Consider the following 18121-nt stretch of genomic DNA (forward strand, 5'->3'; position numbering starts at 1 on the left):
ATGGGTGTGTGGCCTTGTGTCCGACATTGTGAAGACACAAAAGGAAATCTCTGGTTGAGAAGGTGTCCTTAGCAGACACAGAACTTGGACACTGTGGCACCTTGCTTTTGGGTTTCCAACCTCCAGAGCTGAGGGCAATGAGCACGTACTGCTTAGCACAGGGTAGCTCGTGACAGCACCATGGAGACCAGGAGCAGCCCCATAGCATGAGGTTGGCTTGGCAAGAGGACACAGAGGTAGTGATGTCAGGGCTTTGGAGTAAGTACATCCTCTAGAGCTGGAAACCTACTGTGGGGATTTCCTCCTTACCAGATTCTTTTCTTCTATAAATTTCAATTGCAAACATATTTGATAAAATTCAGTTATGCACAAAACGATGGACCAGACACAATTTCAACCCTGCTGGAGTTGGCACCCTAGTCAACAGCAGATCTATCTGTCAATAAGCCCCAAACAGGATAGAGTGAATGCTTATAAGGGGAACACTGTCCCTTTAGGTATGCCTGTGAACAGAGCAATGAATCCTGAAACACAGCAGCCTCCGTGTATGGTGGACCGGGAAAGGAGGAAGTCCCTCTAGCAACAAAAAAATCCGCAGGGAAAGAAACCAGTGGCCTTAAAAAAGTTCATATGCAAATTTTGGAATTTACTGCTTCCAGGTAAAGATGCTGTTGCATTCACATTGAGAAACAACCTTGTCTTTCTGGGAGATTCCTAGCACAGCAGCAAAACAGACCAGCCAGAAAATGGCATGTTAAAAAAAAAATATTCTTTCATAATCAAAGTCCAAGAATTGATCCTGACATTTTACCCATCAGTGTTTCAAACTCAAATTTAAACAAAAGATCGATTCATTTATTAGATCTGAAGGGAAAATGTCCCCTTCCTGATACCCAGAAATCACAAGCTGAGAGTATATTCTGAAATACATCATTAAAACATTCAGCACAAAGACAGAACAAAGGCCCCTGTGATGGTTGTATAATGCCTATGTTTTCATAAGGAGGCACCGTGAATGTCTGAGTGTCATCTGGAAGCACAAATGTGCAAGCAAGCTGAGTCTGGCTGTGGATGCCAATCTCTCCAGAATGGGACTTCCTGGAGCATCCTTCCACTGTGACTTCTATGTGTCATTTACTGAGACATGTCACCGCATACATGGAGGTGTTTATGTATGCGCGCACCCACATGCATATGTACTTTTGTGCTTTTCCTAAGGTGAATCTGTGAGATCTTCACACTAGAGCAGACAATTCTCAGGGACTGAACAGAGCTCAGCTGAACAGCCTACAGGCCTGTGAGCAGTGTGCAGGCTCTCCTGCTCCTACTCCCAACCTCTTTTATTACTCCTGTTACACAACATGTACAAGCAGGTGTGAGGAATACATGCAGGCAGGTATGGACAACACATACAGGCAAGTGTGAACAACACACACAGGTAGGTGTGGACAGCACATATAGGCAGCTATGAATAACCCACACAGGTAGGTGTGAACAACACACAGGCAGGTGAGGAGATGTAGAACTGTTCTAGACTGAAACCAAGTTGATGCTACACTATTCTTAGTGTTCCCACACAAGACAGAAACCCATGCGTGGGGTATTTACACTACCCCAGCCTCTGTCACGGCCTCATCTCTTGCTTTGCAAGACAGTTGTTCACATAAGTAGATAACGTGAAGCCCAGGCATCTCTATTACTAAAGACACAGAACTGGTGTCCACGTGGAGTCTATGTGAATCCTTGTTCAGTGTCACTGATAGCCCACATTGTACACTTAAGAAAATAAAAGTCAACAAACTGCTCACAAATTACATGTAATTTGACAGATAAACAGCACCAAATTCAATTATCTCAAAGTGTCATCCAGTTACATGGCCACTGTGCAGGTTGCTAACAGTATCTCTGCTTCTCTTCAATATTTACATTTTGACTACATTTAATTTGATTTACAAACTATTCCTGCAGTACTACTGAGATGCACAAACAAGTCATATCTTTCTTAAAAAGCATCCTCAACAGATGATGAATGAAGGCAACTAGTGACTCCCCAATGTGCCTGTGGATTTCCAATACTTCTATGTGTGAATGTCACACAAGATGAGCCGTCAAACAGCAGCATGAGGCACAGCAGGGCCCTGCACTCTGATGCAGGCTAAGCTCGCTTGGAGCTGCTTCCTAACTTCAAATGCTCTTGGTCTCCATCTTCTTCTCTCACACAGTGCCCATGTGCCCACACACAGCTACACAAGAACTTAGAAACAGGTGACTCTGAGCACATGAGCCCTCTGGAGAGGCAATGGGCTGTTAAGACACCAAGATGCTAACTTGAACTGAAGAGAGGAAATGTTTCTTTAAGTCTGTATTGGAACGTCTTAACATGAAGCATGCCTTGTGAAACCAATAAACATTCACAAGATTTTAAAAGAAAACTTACTTGTTCAAATTCATTCTTTTGAAATTCCTCAAAACCAAAAATGTCCAGTATTCCAATATCCAATGTCTGTAGGCTGAAAGGAAACACATCATCATAAGTGGGCATTCTCAGTAGCCTACTGTTTGAGAAAACTGCAACTACACAGCACAGCGCATCACCACTGACTTAAGTGAAACATTGGAAAATAGTGAAATCTCTGAGAGTTGGCAGCACCGGGCCACTCCTTCATGGCTCCTCAAACTACACACTGAGAAAGACACCTTGCTTTCTACTTAATTCTAAGTGTAACTATGGGTGGATGACTTAATATTTCTCTCTGAAGTGCTGCCTGTGTCCTTCCCACTAGACCAAACCCACTGTCCCTCAGAACCATGGATCCACATGTTCAGTGTCCTTCTCCCCCTGACTGTACTCTTGCTTTCTTGGGTTCCTCGTACAGTCAAGAATCACCTCATGCTGTATAAGTACAACATTAGGGGAATCTATGATCTCTGATGGATCAAATTTAGACAATTAGTACTGTGAACTTTCAAAAGAACAGGTGAGGTGACTCTGGGTACCCTGCTTCCAGGAACAGATAAGAAATAATTTGACACACATTTTGGAAGTTTCTATTGACAGACCTGTTTTCAGAAATTACCGTGGGGGGGGGAGAATTCTTTGTACAAAGCTTGAAAATATTCAAATCATTCATCGGAGTGCATTTATGCTAAGATGGGTAGGCTACCATAAGAGAGACTTGTGAACAAGAACTGCCAAGGGCCGGCATTGGCTTGGAGAGGGGTTATGAGAGAAGGGGTGTTTGAGGTCATCAAAATAAATGACTCAAAGTCAAAGCATGGGTCCCAGGTGATGACTCAAGACATCTTTTGGATTGCTCTCTCTATTTTCTGCTCCAGACAGTTCTCCAAGCAGTTCTCTGTTCTATTTCTAAAAATTCTCTGGATAGCTCATCTCTTGCAGAACAAAAGCCAGCCCTTCGTTCACATATTAATTTAATAGACCAAGATCTCTTTTGACTATTCCATGAATCAACATCCCATGACCCCAGCCACCTGATTATTCAGAAGAGACAGCACAAGCACAGACTATAAGATAGCTGGGTAGAACCCTGCTCTGGAATTACCATTCAGACCACACCTAGCCTTGGACCTAAACTTCCTCTGTTGTAGGCTGATCTTGAACTCCGGAGTCTGCCTACCTTTGCATCTGCTGGTCTTTATATATTTCTGACAAGCTTGCTCACAGTGCACTGCCTCTTTAGATCCCTGAAGAACTTTATACAATTCATATCACATCCTTATATTTTGCATAGCTGAGAAATTATACATTTTTGAACTCATGTTTTCAGCATTCTTGCCCACAGCCTTGAGGGCTGTTCTGAAGGTCACAGTGTTCTGCCATTTTGCTGAGACATAGATACAACCTAGCCTCTCAGACCTGTGCTGTCTCTGATTGTCATTATCAAGATAAAGATTTAAATGTCACACATGCATTGTACATTGATGCAACAAAATGGTCACTTTCTTGGGGAGAAAAACACACAGTCTGAACAGAGTATTGCCCAAGTAGAGACACAAGAGAGCCAGCAGGAAGTGCAGCAAGCCCAGGGAAGGGAAACAAACTTCATGCTTACTTCTTATAAATGCTTTGTCATTCTGATAACCACCAAATATTCTATTCATGTTTACAAAATTATATGAAAGCATCAGGAATGTCCAGCAGCAACAGAAAGTCAAGAGAAAAGGTAGAAATGAATGTATCCTTTAGAAGAATTGAAAATCATATAATGTTAATGATATAAAAACGTGCACAAGGGATGCTCAGTAGGTAAAGTCCTTGGCATGCAAGCACAAGGACCCACATGTATGTCCCCAGAATCTATGCAGAAGGCTGGATGTGGTGGCTTGCATTTCCTAGTGCTCCTGCAGGGAGATGCAGGCTGAGGAAGCAGACTTCCTAGAAGATTGTAAACCAGCTATCCTGGTACATGCAGCAGTACGGGAAAGACACTTTCTCAAACAAAGCAGAAGGGGAGACCTTATGCCAAAAGTTGTCCTCTGACCTCCATATGCAACAGGCATGTCTTAGATACATGCATTCACGCGTGTACACATGCGCACACACAAGTTAACAAAATAATCACACTCATTTTACAGGACAAAATGAGAGACATGAAGAAAGAGTTGTTACAGACTGGCCAGGGGGCGGGCATTTTATAATTCTCTAAATATCACGTACTACTATAGCAAAACTTTTCATTAAGCATATTCAAAACCTTTTATTTAAAAGTCTATGCACATTTTACTGCAGAGGGCTTTCTATTGAGAAAGAAAGAGGTGTGAACCTGCTGTGGGGCAGAGGTAAGGAGCTCCAGCGAGAGACTGATAGGCTGTGCTGTCTCTGTTACTGAATGGGGGTATGCAGGGTCCATAGTCAGGACACAGGAAACTATCTCTTTTCCAAGTGGCTATCTCAGGGGCAGCCACCTACCCTCTATGTCCATCTCAGGTGTTAGTGGTTTCTTGTGTGTGCCCATCATCCAAGAGCGAACACTCCCTTATAGTATATAAGTCTACTGATATTATGTCATACTTTATTAACCTCATTCAGCTGCCTGCTCTGGTTGGTTCCCACTGACTTTGAGAGTAGGGTCCTCAGCATTACAACACTATTTTGGTAGAATTCAAAGAAAGTACCAATAGATTCCAGGGACCCTGTAATACTCCAACAACCTCCTCTTCTCCCGGGATTGCAGTGTGATGTTGACACCAGACAGAGGTGCTTAGTGACCGTATATAGAGGGCAGAAAACTTGCCTGAGGACTCTGACTTGCATTATAAGTATGTCATTAGTCACCCAGAGGGAAGGGGAGGCAGGTTGAAAATGCTACAAATTTAAAATTGGAAAACAAACAAACAAACAAACCAAAACCCACAAAAATTCAGAGTTAGGAAAAAAATTAAATGTAAGTGTAGAGCGTGGTGAGGCCTGTCTGCAGGGACTGTGGGAAAGGCGGGCTCTGTTACAGCCTCAGTTTGGTCCTTACAGCTAAGTGAAGTTGTGTTTTGACATTAATGCCAGTGGGAGAACTGTGCCACACAATGGCCAACACAGCCTGTGCCACACAGTGACTGACATAGCCTGTGCTGCACAGTTACTGACATAGCCTGTGCTACACAGTGACCAACATAGCCTGTGCCACACAATGGCCAACACAGCCTGTGCCACACAGTGACCGACATAACCTGTGCTGCACAGTGATGAACTTCCCCTTCCCCTGGAAAGCTCCAGTCCTGTTATACAGCTCTGCCACTCCATATCAAGGCTCCAGAAGAAAGAAACAGAGAGAGCTTCAGACCTATTAACACCCAATCTTTCAGGCGAAATGACCATAGTGATGACCCAGGCCATTCTACCTAAATTACCCGAGGGTTGTCCATGGAGCTTTCCTAGTGGCTGATAACTTACATTAGCTTATTGGTAAATTAAACACCTTTCATATCACACAAGTATTCAGTTCTGTGCCACTAGCCTTGTTTGATCGGGTGTATGAATAGGTGAGAGAAGGTTTGAATGTGAAGTGACATCCTCAGACTTAAACATGAGATGTCATCACAGGTGAAAGCCAGCTTAGACTGTTCTCATCCACAGAAAAGTCTTCTGGACAGTTCCCCAAGCCTTGAGTAGGCTCGAGAAAGGAACTCTAAACATTTAGCTATGAAGTGAAAATCAAATTTGAAAAGATGGTGAGTAAAATAAAGCCCAGTCAGGAGCCATGGTAGAGCATGGTTAAACGTAAGTTCAACACACAGCAGGAGGCCCAGGCCAGTTCTCCTGCATAAGTCATCTACAGAGAGCTATCGGCTTTGTTACAGGCAAATCAGCCTTTTTGCAAGATAGCAGACCAAGCTGGCTAAGAATCATTCCAGATGCAGCCAACACCTGAGCACTGTTGTGTGCCTCACAGCCCCTAGGAACAGCTGGATTCACACAGAGGTTATTGTTGGAGGTCCCATGAAGGAGTTGGCTGTGCCATGGCACCTGTCAGCCATGCCTTCACCAGCCACGTGGCTGCCATAAAAGTGCACATGATAAAAGTCATTTATTCCCTTCCTAGCCACAGAATCTGAAGCTCAGTTCAGTGCTGTTAGGGACACACGTCCCCTTGTGAGAACCTGCATTCACAGTCTTGATGTGTGGAGACTCATCACCAAGAATATCTTCAGAGACAGGAATCAAGTCAGCCTACTACGTGCTTTAACTATTTCAAAAACAAAAACTAAAAGCAACCCCCCAATACACAAACAATATTTAAATGATCTCGATGCTTGCACTCTAAATCTAAAACACCTCTCGTTTCGTTCCGACAGGAGCCTGAGTAAACGGATCATCACTACACCACCAGTGGCTCTCTAGTCATTAAAATGGTGGTTATAAAACTCAGAAACACAGATGAATAGTCACTGTAAATGCAAACAGCCCAGGTGCAAAACTCAGTGTATGGGGAATGAAGCAACTATATACTTCATCCGTGTCTAGAGACAGCCTACATGGGAAATGTGGTGTGTGATTTGGCTTCCTTTACAGAAATAAAGAACTGATTGTAGAATGACCCATAAATTCCATGTCTGGACTTATATCCAGAAGAACAAGCTCCTTTGTCCAATCGAAAACATATGTGAGCATCTTGGGACTTCTTTGTTCATGCATTAAGACTGGTAATGGTAAAGCAGATAATGAAACAGGCACCTGCTACATTGCTACATTGCTGTAGTTATTATCAAGGAGTCTTGGACAGAAGCAAAAATCTTGGACTACTATAACTAATAACAGTTGCCCTCAATGCTGACCAGGTCACCCGAAGCTTCTGACGTTGGAGGCCACAGGCCATCAATGTCGGCGGAATCCACAAAACTCTGTGTGGATGGCCAGACTCTAAGATAGGTGAGCATCAGTAGAATAGTAAGGAGATGTGTGCTCATGTGCATCTAACTATGCGGGGACAGAGTTTTCCAGGTAAAGGAATGATACATGATAGGTGCTTAGATAACGGTTACCTTGGCATTGACGGAATGGCATAAGGGTATGACATTTTATGACCAACTCTGTGCTATGAGTCACCAAGCACCAGTCATTACCAGAAAGATAACTGCAGGCAAGTGCATTCCAGATAAAGCTTCTGAGGTCCTGGCTTCCCTACCTTGGGTGTAGCTACCTATGCCATGCAGGAAGCTTCCTTGGCACACCCTGAGGACGGTATTTCATAGCAGGTGTCTTGGTCCTCTGGTTCTTAGACTCTTTACTGTTCCCATTTTGTCTTTTGCCTTGGGTTAGATCAAGATTTAATAACTCTGGAAGAAAATGATCCATGATGTCCTTCCAACTCCAGCTGTTCCAGTGAGGAGGCCACCCAAGTCCTGGGTTCTGTGTGGGTGAGCTTTTTTTTTTAAACTTAGTAAAGCCAAACATCCAAAGTTATGAAATCACAAAAGCAAGCAGAAACCTATGAAGGCCAAGCCTCTGTGCCTCAAAGGGAACGGCAAGCAAAGAACTGAGGAAGTCAAGGTTTGCATTTCTCTCGGGATCCCCTTCATGTTAAGTGGTAGGTCAGAATTGGAGTCCCGGTCTCTGCTTGTGAGCCCTTGAGAAATGAAAACGCAGCTAGCAGACTGAAGTGCACAAATCAACAGCCCCGTCCTTAGATGTATTTTCATTCCCTGTGCACAAACCTGAATATCCACGTTTTCCCAATGCATTAGCCAGGGCTTCTGTCAGGATGTCTAGGTTTTGTTGTTGCTTTCTTTACTATTATTATCCTTTCTGATAGTGTTGCTCTTGTTGTTTATTTTTGTCCCTTCTGGATAACTGCATTCCAACTCAAACCCTCCTTTGGCATTTCACTACATTTACAAATAAATAAATGTTAATGCATGTGTGTGAAGTGTATTGTGTGGTCACAGATTCACGCAAGTGTGTGTGTGTGTGTGTGTGTGTGAGAGAGAGAGAGAGAGAGAGAGAGAGAGAGAGAGAGAAAGAGAGAGAGAGAGAAACTAATGTCCTGCTAGATCCTCATTCCATCTCTCAGCGATGAGAACAGTTGTCACATTTAGCGTCTGTGCCTCTGTATGCCACATACTCACCACTCCTGCCTTTGATCAGCATTTTCCTGCCCCACACCCTGAGGCTCTAGTTTTACTGTGTGTTTTTAAAGAAAGCTTCTGTGTTTTTACAGTTTAATGTAAGTATGAAAAACAGGTCTTTATCACCCAAAGGAGGGTTCAGAGGGGGAGGCTCTGTGAGATGGTGTATCAAAGAGCTGAGGGAGCATCCTGTCCACATGTGGAGGCCAGGCTGCAGAGAGGAATAAGAACGAGGAGAAGGGACCGCGATGCCGCAGAGCGCGGAGCGAGCGCCTCTCCTCACAGTGGCTTTCAGCCAGGCTGCCTGTCACTCATTAGCTGGTCTGCCAGTTCACGGAATGTGCTCTCAGCTGCACCCCGCTCAGCAAAAGCTGCAGACACCTGCACACCCAGATGCAGAGAATCAGAGGACCTACTTCCCTCAGGCATGGCTCCCATTTGGAAACGCTTTACTGTAATCCTAACTTCACTGAGCGGAAAGAAATCACCGACATAAAAAGAATCATCTCTAAACCTTTCCTTTTAAAAACAGCCTCCCCAGCCCTATTGTTGCATCTGTAAAATTGTCTCTTCCAATGTCTTTTTCTGGAATGTGTGCCTGTACCCCACATGTGTGTCTTCTGCCAACAGGAGCCAGAGAGGGTTGGGTTCCCTGGAACCGGAGTTCCCGATGGGTGTGAGCCACCACATAGGTGGAAGAACAGCCAATGTTCACGACTGCTGACCCCTCTCTCCCAGTCCTCAGGATCTTCCTTATAAAAAGCACATCGGAAAGATGCAGGGTTCAGAACAAGATCTACCAGGGTTCACATCCCAAACCTTTTCTTTTGTTGCTGTGAAATCCCACCATTTACAAAAGCCCTCCATGTTTATGTAAAAACAGGAAAACAATGTGGCTCCCATGACTTGAGTCAGTGTACAGAATGACCGTCTAGGTCCTAAACTAACTTAATATAATGAGGTTAACATGACAACCTCAGCCACTGTCTCCTCACATGGATTAAGCTGCACACCAGAAGAAGCCAGGCTTGGATGGGTGTATGTCTCCAGGGAGGCAGTTTGTGCAGAGAGGAAACCTCCGATCATGATTCCGACTAGCTTTAGTGGGCTTTGCTTACTGGATACAGTCTCCTCAGACAAGAGACATTTATGACACAAAGGCCAAGGTGTTTAACTACAGTCACTGACAGGGCCTATGTGGACTTTCTGATACTGGGGCTCAGCACAGAGCATAACATGGCCTTTTGTTCAGAGACATGATCTCCAAGGGCCAGGATGCAGATCGTCTTCCCCATTCTTATCCCTCCAAGGCATTGTTCATTCTGACATAATTTTCATTATGCCCCAGCGACAGGCATGGGGAGTTAAGGAACAGATCCCATTAACTTCTCTGAGCAGGACAGGTCACAGGCACCAGGAGCTGGTTGAGCAAAGATGACAGGAGCTTCCCAGAGTTCTGTCCTACAAAACAAGATGTGTGCTGGCTTTCACACAAAAGGAGCCAGGAAGTAGGATGAAGAATGTTTATCTGCCTTAGAATCACTTAATTACTTGGAGAGATAGTATTTTCAAAGACTAGACGTCATCACTGACAAGAAAGCTCATGACACTTGATGTTACAATAGTCACATCTCTACAGATCAGTTGCATCTCTTGAAAACATGGAGTCAGAACCAAAGCAGACAGGTCTCCCTTACTTAGGCTAGTCTGTCGTTCTTGAATATAATTCATAAGTGTTATGACTGACATTTAAGTTCAACTATGATCTTGTCCAAGGTGTCTGGCAGTGTTCACAGTAAGAACAGCACATTCTTTAGTATCTGCCATGTGGACCTGGTAGGTCTCATTTGGGTGGTAGAATGTTCTGGGAGCTTTGGGTACCAGGGGCAAAATCTTTTCACTCCACTAGATCTTATTTGGAACTAGAAATGCTTGCACGGGATCATGAAAAAGAAATGCAGTTAAAGAGGAAGATGGTGGGCTCTTCAAGAAACCACCATGTGTGTCTGTGGGAGAGGAGTCGCCAGAGCTAGAGGTTTGTTTAGAGAACAGGTTTTGCTTTAGATATTTGCTAAATTGCAGAGTTTGGGTTGTCATGGTAACCAGCAGAATGATTTAAACAAGTCTACCCAGAAATAGAAGTCACTTGTACTGTATTCATAAGAATCAAAGAAATCTATTTAATGAAAAGAAAATTTCCTGATTTGAATGAAAGGAAACATAGTGTGTCAGATTCACTTCTCTGACAAACTGCTTGTTATTACATTTCTGGAATGGTAGAAAGACAAAATATTTAGAAATGAAACACGTAGAAAACTTGTGGAGTGAACTTGGAAGTATTTGCAGGGTCGTTTATATGCCCAAAGAAAAGAAAATCATCTAAAAATGCCAAACTCAATCCATAAGCTCAGAGAACAAAAGAACAATTCTCAGAAATAGCAAAAATGAGAACACAATAAACTAAAAACTAGCAAAAAGAATACGAGAGTTGATAATCAAACACCACCACTACCACCAACAGCAACAACAAATGCTTTTTAAGAAGTGATTCTTACAGGCTAGTTTCGAGCCAGACCAAACACAAAAACTCTGAGAACCGCATATCCCCACCACAGTTACAAATTTACTAGACCATAAGGGCACACCTGGGACCAACACAGAGTAAGGGTAAACCTTAAAACAGGTAGTCTTCGGGAAGCATACGTGAGTCAAAAACTAAACAGAATTTCATGGTCACAGCCAATCCGTTCCCTAACTGTTGATGGCATGAGAAACAGTGTTGAGAGGAGAGAGACACACAGGCTGACTCTCATACTCAGTAGTACGAATTTGACAGTCAAGAGATCAACCAGGAGGAAGAACTAGAATCCCATCTCATGAAAACAAACAATCCAACAAAGCTAAAGCAAACAAGGATGAAGCCCTTACTGGGAGAATGAATCAGTGTAAGAAATAAACCAGCCAACGAGAGAGCTGAGAGGTCAGGAGTACTGTCTGCTGTGGTGGAGGCCGTGGTTCCCGGCATCTACATGGGCTCACAACCATTGTGAACACAGCTTCATGGGATCTGATGGCTCTTTGCAGTCTGTGGTCACCAGGCACTTATTCGGCACACATACATACATACATGTGGTGCACATACATACATGTGGTACACGTATACACATGTGGTATACATACATACATGGAGTATACACATATATGCGGTACACACACACACATATATATAGTGCACATACAGAAACATGGTGCACATACACACAAGCAGGCAGATACTTATTAAACAATAACAAATTTAAAGTAACTAAAATATTTTAAAGTAAAAAATGGACTTAGTGAGCATTTGTGAGCATATGTGTGCATTTATGCATGCCTGTGTGTGTGTGTGTGTGTGTGTGTGTGACAATAGTCATTAAAGGGGAAGCCATGAATTTGACAGAGAGAGCAGGGAAGACAGCAGGAGCTGTGAGAGACATATATAGAGAACTTCCATGTCTTTGTCTCAAAGAGGAAAGAAAAGGCCGAGTGTGGTGGACCATGCCTTAACCCTAGCATTAGAGGCGGGTGGACCGCCGTGAATGTGAAGCCAGTCTGGATCACTTACTGGGTTTCAGGCCAGCTGGGGCTAGAGATCTTGTCTTGAAGACAAAACAAACAAAAAACAAAGTCTCATATCAAAAATTAAATATTAATTAAAAGTACAGACATGGAAGCAAGGGACAAGATGGTTATTATCATTCCAACAGATTTTAGAAAGTTTGCCTCAGGAAAGTTAGTGTGGGAACTTCAAGTCAACAGGGTGCAGAGGGCCAGTCTTAACCATAATGCCATCGTTTGGGAAACAAGACAAGAAAGACATTGTCACACACTTACAACTGTCTGGCAGCGCTAGTCTGCTCAGTAAAGCAGCAAGGGGAGCCAGGGGCACAGAGGGAGGAAACACCCTCTGATTGTTTATTAGAAAAGGCTAAGCTATTCCAGCAAAATCTCATCAGAACCGATAAGAAAAGCCCAGGTAGAACTTAGGATTTCTGGAGAGAAGGTCAGCCTGGGAAGTGCTCCTCTGGGAAGTGCTCCCCTGGGAAGTGCTCCTCTGGGAAGTGCTCCCCTGGGAAGTGCTCCTCTGGGAAGTGCTCTTCTGGGAAGTGCTCCTCTGGGAAGTGCTCCTCTGGGAAGTGCTCCTCTGGGCATCTCGGTAAACTGAGGCGTAGCGGAACAAAGTCCGTGGCGGTAACCCCAAGTGAAGCGAAATGTCCAGAAAAAAGAAAACCAGGGAGCAAAGGACACTCAGCGAGCTGAGGAGAAAGCAGCAGGCATTGCTGACTGCGTGAAAGAGCAAAATGCTGCAGTGCGGAAGCTTGCCCAAGAGGGACAGGCTCCGTATATCCGTGGCTGTGCTCTGGGCAGTAGCCTAAAAGAACATCTCATGAAAACTGAAATAAATACAGATTGTACAGAAGAATAAAGATCACCAAGACAAAGGAGAAAACTGGAAGCCACTAAAAGAACCAACTCGTTAAAATGTGTTATTAATATGATTTCAGTCGGGTTGAAACGCAGGGTCACCGAGCATGGATGTCAATGAATAGAGCAGGAACCCCTGAGTACTCAAATCAAATACGAAATTGTTCCAGTCCCTCTACACAAAATAACTCTTACAACGTGCTGAAAAATCTCAATTTTAGGAAAAATATAAAATACCCTTGTAATAAGAGAGGCTCATCTATGGAAAGTCTGGATCAAGACTGAAACGTGCCGTGCGAGCATCTCAGACAACCTCCGGGCCCAGCTGTCGCTGCATTTGCTGGAGGAGCCGCTGCTCGGTCAGAGAAATGCAGACTCATGCTGACAGCAGCCCTGTCATGAGAGCCCAGCCCAGGGGAATCCTGAGCGTGTACCAAAGCTGCACACAAGGATGCAGCTGGCAACCGAGAGAAACATGGAAAGAGACGTAGCTGTCATCTGCAGGTGAGGTTTACGAGCCCACAGGAATCATCCAGCAAGTAAAAGCAATAGGACCTCTCTTGATGGATTAATGTGATTAAATCTCAAAGCCAACATGGAGTTTAAAACAGGGGCAGAGAATACACTTCTGTGCTTCTTTACAATGTACTCTTAGGCAGTTGCCAGGGGAAAGAGGACGGCTGGAGAGCCAAAGGAATGGTGGGAAGGACTGAGCCAGGCCTACCCTAGGAAACAGAAAGGACCTATGCTTTTAGCTCTAGGTGCCTGTCCCTTCGGTCTCATTAAAAATGGAATGCCAAGTGTTATTCTTGCAAACTTGCAGCTGCAGGTAAGCACCCGCCTTCCATGTTACTTTGTACTTTGGGTTATTCAATCTTTTCTAGCAAAGAGTAAAGATAGCAACTGAGAAGGGAGGGACACCAAAGGCTATTAATTTTAGTAACGATATTACTCAGTAAATGGAGAAAGGACTGCTGAGGGAGACTCCCTCCATTTTCCAGCCAGTGCATGGCTGGTGTTTTACTATTTTCATGGGGCATTTAAAAATTAATAACATAAGTCCACTTATTAAGAATTAAGTGCTTTCAGAAGGATTAACAAAGAACATCTAAACTGTCTTTTTAAACCCCGTGCTCACGTCTAGAATTTTACTGCGTATTTTCTGCATTCTTTCATCTGCCTTACACTTTACTGAGGGTAACTTTATAAGCTGGAACCCTTCATGTTTAAATCTTCCTTGTCAACTCCATAAGATAGGGTAAGAAGAGGAGTCAGAGTTTATTGGAAAGTAATGATTCCTGTCCCATTCTTCGACACATCGGCTCTCTACAAATTACAGTTTCCTGATTTTGTATTTGTTAATCAAGGCTAGATATCATGTCCTTTCCTGGACTATCACAAGTATAAATACAAACTATAGTGAAATGAGATTGGGAGATGGAAGGCAAGCGATCACATCGTGTGGTGGTTTAAACAAGGGGAACCCCATGAGCTCAAGGGTGGCTCCCAGTGGAACTGTTCAGGAAGCTGCAGGAAGTGCACCCTTGTTGGAGTAGGTCTGGCCTTGCTGGAGATGTATTGTTGGAGATGGATTTTAAGGTTTTAAAAACCCATGCCAGGCTCCCTCTCCTCCTCCCATCCCCTTCTCTCTGATGTAAACTCTCAGCTACTGCTCCACTGTCATGCCTGTGTACCATCACCACGGTGATCACAGACTCACCTTCTGAAACTACTAGCAACCTCCCAATTAGATGCCTTCTCTTACAAGTTGGCTTGGCCATGGTGTCTCTCTATAACAAGAGAACGTGGTCAAGCATACATGTCTTCAAATATGTACAGTGGGCAGTAGAGGGGAGACTGAACAGCAAGAGGAAAGTTAGTCCAGCAGGCTTCCTCTCTATCCAGCAATTAACCTCAGCACATGGAGGAAATGGAAAGATGGGGTGGTGGCCTCAGGCCTCCTGGAGAAAGCCCTGGTCATTTGACACAGCAAGCCTTGAGCCCTTCCCTCTCTCTCCTCAATTCTCACCATTCCCAGGGGCAGAGAAGCACCCATGCCCGTCTCTGTGACGCATACCCCACTGATAAGCACCTGCTCAGGGTCTGTGCTAGTTATCTTTATGTCACCTTGACTTCTTGTCTCCTTGCCTTGGTTGAGGATGGAACCTAAGTAGAGGAACCGCCTCCATAAGATCAGATTGTAGGCCCATAGTCTCATGTTTGAATACTTGGTTTCCAGTTGGTAGACTGTTTGGGAAGGTTTAGGAGGTGTGGCCTTGTTGAAGGAGGTGTGGCTTTGGAGGAGGTGTGGCCTTGTTGGAGGGGGTGTGGCCTTGTTGGAGGAGGTGTGGCCTTGTTGGAGGAGGTGTGGCCTTGTTGGAGGAGGTGTGGCCTTGTTGGAGGAGGTGTGGCCTTGTTGGGGGAGGTGTGGCCTTGTTGGAGGAGGTGTGGCCTTGTTGGAGGAGGTGTGGCCTTGTTGGAGGAGGTGTGCCACTGGTGTTGAACTTTGAGGCTTCAAAAATCTAGACCACTCCCAGTTAGCTTTCCATGTTTCCTGATTGTGTCTCTAAAGGTAAGCTCTCATCTACGGCTCCATGCTGCCTGCCTGATGCCCACCATACTGGGCATGGATGCACTCTCTGGAACTGTAAGTCAGAATAAGTTATTTCTTTTATAAGTTGTCCTGGTTATACTGTCTCATCACAGCTATAGAAATTAACTAAGACACACATGAACTGTGAGGGTGGTCATCTGGGTTTGGCTGCATGCTTTTGAAATAGAAAAATAAAGGTCGTATCTCTCTAAACAGGAGCTCGAGGTTTACACCATCTGTATCAGCTCGAACCTTATCTTCTGGACTCCAGGACTCTGTATGACACTCCACATGTCTTCTGAAGGTGCTATGGAGTCCCAAACCCCTTTCCACAAACAGAAAGTCCACCACACACCTGTCTCTCAGGCACTGCTGTCTCCCACTGGACATGGGATGGGATGCAAGCAAATATATAAATATATTAATATTCTAGTATTTGATGAGAACAGAATTTGGCTAAGAAACAGGCTGAAGCTGCCCATAGCTGCTCTTTACTGGGCTGTAAGAGCATGTGCTGGCCACTGCTGTTCTCAGGACGGTGTGGGCTCCACTTGTGTGAGGAGCTAGGGACCTGGTGGGTAAGCCAGCTTCTGTGAGCTCTAACACATCATTTGCTTTTCTGATTCCTTTTGCCTCACTGCATGGCTGGTCCAGAGCCAGGAAGGACGGCAGTATCCCGAGGAGGGGAGCCATCAGCAGTGAACCAGAGGTGAGGATTACAGGTGAAGCAGGGGTCCACAGGTAGGGTCTGACTCTCTCATAGGAGCCAAAGCAGATGGTGCCCACACTGCTGTGGGTTACAGCAAGTTTTAACAGTGGCCTCATCATCTACTCCCCTCCCAGACAAGAAATTATAGCTTAGGAAAAGCAATGTCCCCAAAAAGGATTAACATCTGAAAACTGTGGCTTTAAAATGTATGTGTGTGTGTGTGTGTGTAAGTGTGTGTGTGAGAGTGTGTGAGTGTGTGTGAGTGTGTGACTGTATGTGTGAGTGTATGTATGTGAGTGTGTGTGTTTGTGTGCATGTGTGAGTGTGTGTGTGTATGAGTGTGTGTGTATGTGTGTATGAGTGTGTGTGTGTATGTGGGTGTGTGTGAGTGTATGTGTGAGTGTGTGTGTATGAGTGTGTGTGTATGTGTGTATGAGTGTGTGTGTGTGAGTGTATGTGTGAGTGTGTGTGTGAGTGTGTGTTTTAAGAGAGAGACTTGGAGGTGGGACTGGAGGGAGGCTATTGTTTTACCTTGGTGTTTGCTATTTTAGTTTTTAGCTATTTGATAGGATTTTTACCCCCAAAGGCACTTTTGGACACACACTTTGAGGATAACTAAGATTTAAGGAAACACAAAGCTGGGTTGTTAGAAGCCCCCCTGTCCTTGTTGCTTCTGTTATGGCTTTCTCTTCCTCAGTGTGTCAGGTCACCTTGAAGGAAGCCTATTAAACCAGCTCCAATGTGCCTCATGTCCGACCTGAACCACAGCCTAAAGCGTCCTGATAGGGCCACACAGATGTCAAGGTCACAGCAGATAGAAGCCCAGAAAGAGCTCACATCAGTCTTCCAGACAGGCTTCTCCAGACAAACACGGGGACAGTCTGTTCCTCTTAATTAACTCGTCAGGAACTGTCCCCTGCCTGACACCACAGGATTCTCAGAATCAAGAAGAGAACATACGATTGAGTTTTCATATTAGACCCATTTTACACTCTGAAATGAGGTGGTTGTTCCCAGAGAAGACATCAGCATTGACTTTGCTCCTTCCATGGTCCCTCAGCATACAGATGACCAGCATCCACTCTGGCTTGAAATGTTCACAATAAACTAGAGTGTCACGATATCCCATTTCAGTGTGCTTGCTAATTTAATCCACTGGGTTTTCAGAGTTCTGAACCTATCATCTTCCAACTCTTAAGAATAAATGGGGACTGGCAAGTACCAAAAGGTATTGCAAGGTTATAAAAACAACCCCAACCTTTCTAATCAAGAAGCAAACCTTTAGCATACGAATGTACTGAGAATTTCTAGGAGTTAGAAATAGAATAGATATAAGTTTTCGTTGCATTGCTAGAGGATTTAAACCCTACTTTGGAGGATCATGAAAAAAAAGTTAATATTCCAAGGAGAATCTATCCCTTAGAGGTAGAGTGTATCCTTATAATTGATGATTCTTTTCTCATTCTCCATGAACACTTTCCTCAGATAGTCCCTTAGAAAGAAATTCAGAATCCAAGGCTGCCTTCCACCATCCCATCCCAACACCCCAGTTTCCAATCATAAAATCTCAAGACTGCAGGATTCAAATGTCAAGTGGAAATGTTCTAAAAGTCTCCAGGTTTATGCACAAATTAAACATCAATTGATCACTATCCAAGTGAGTGAGGATCCTACTGTTGTTCCACAAGGTTAGTGTATCGGTATCAGCTGTGAATAATTGTCACGTTTACAGACTGAAGTCTCCTTCCTATTGTCAACTTGATTGCAGTAAGAAC

At 44.2% G+C, this 18121-nt stretch overlaps 1 protein-coding gene across 1 annotated transcript in view; it reads right to left on the minus strand.

The window, feature by feature from the left end:
* MYO16 (myosin XVI) overlaps window positions 1-18121 on the minus strand; it is a gene marked incomplete at both ends in the record, with an annotated part of 347769 nt that overhangs the window by 156474 nt on the left and 173174 nt on the right. Inside the window, one exon of the mRNA XM_080928526.1 lies at window positions 2438-2510. Coding sequence (XP_080784652.1) covers window positions 2438-2510 — 73 coding nt within the window. The remainder of the gene's footprint in view (window positions 1-2437; window positions 2511-18121) is intronic.

This window comes from Micromys minutus (genome assembly GCF_963924665.1).
Source record: "Micromys minutus genome assembly, chromosome: 14".
In the NCBI taxonomy this organism is placed as follows: domain Eukaryota; kingdom Metazoa; phylum Chordata; class Mammalia; order Rodentia; family Muridae; genus Micromys; species Micromys minutus.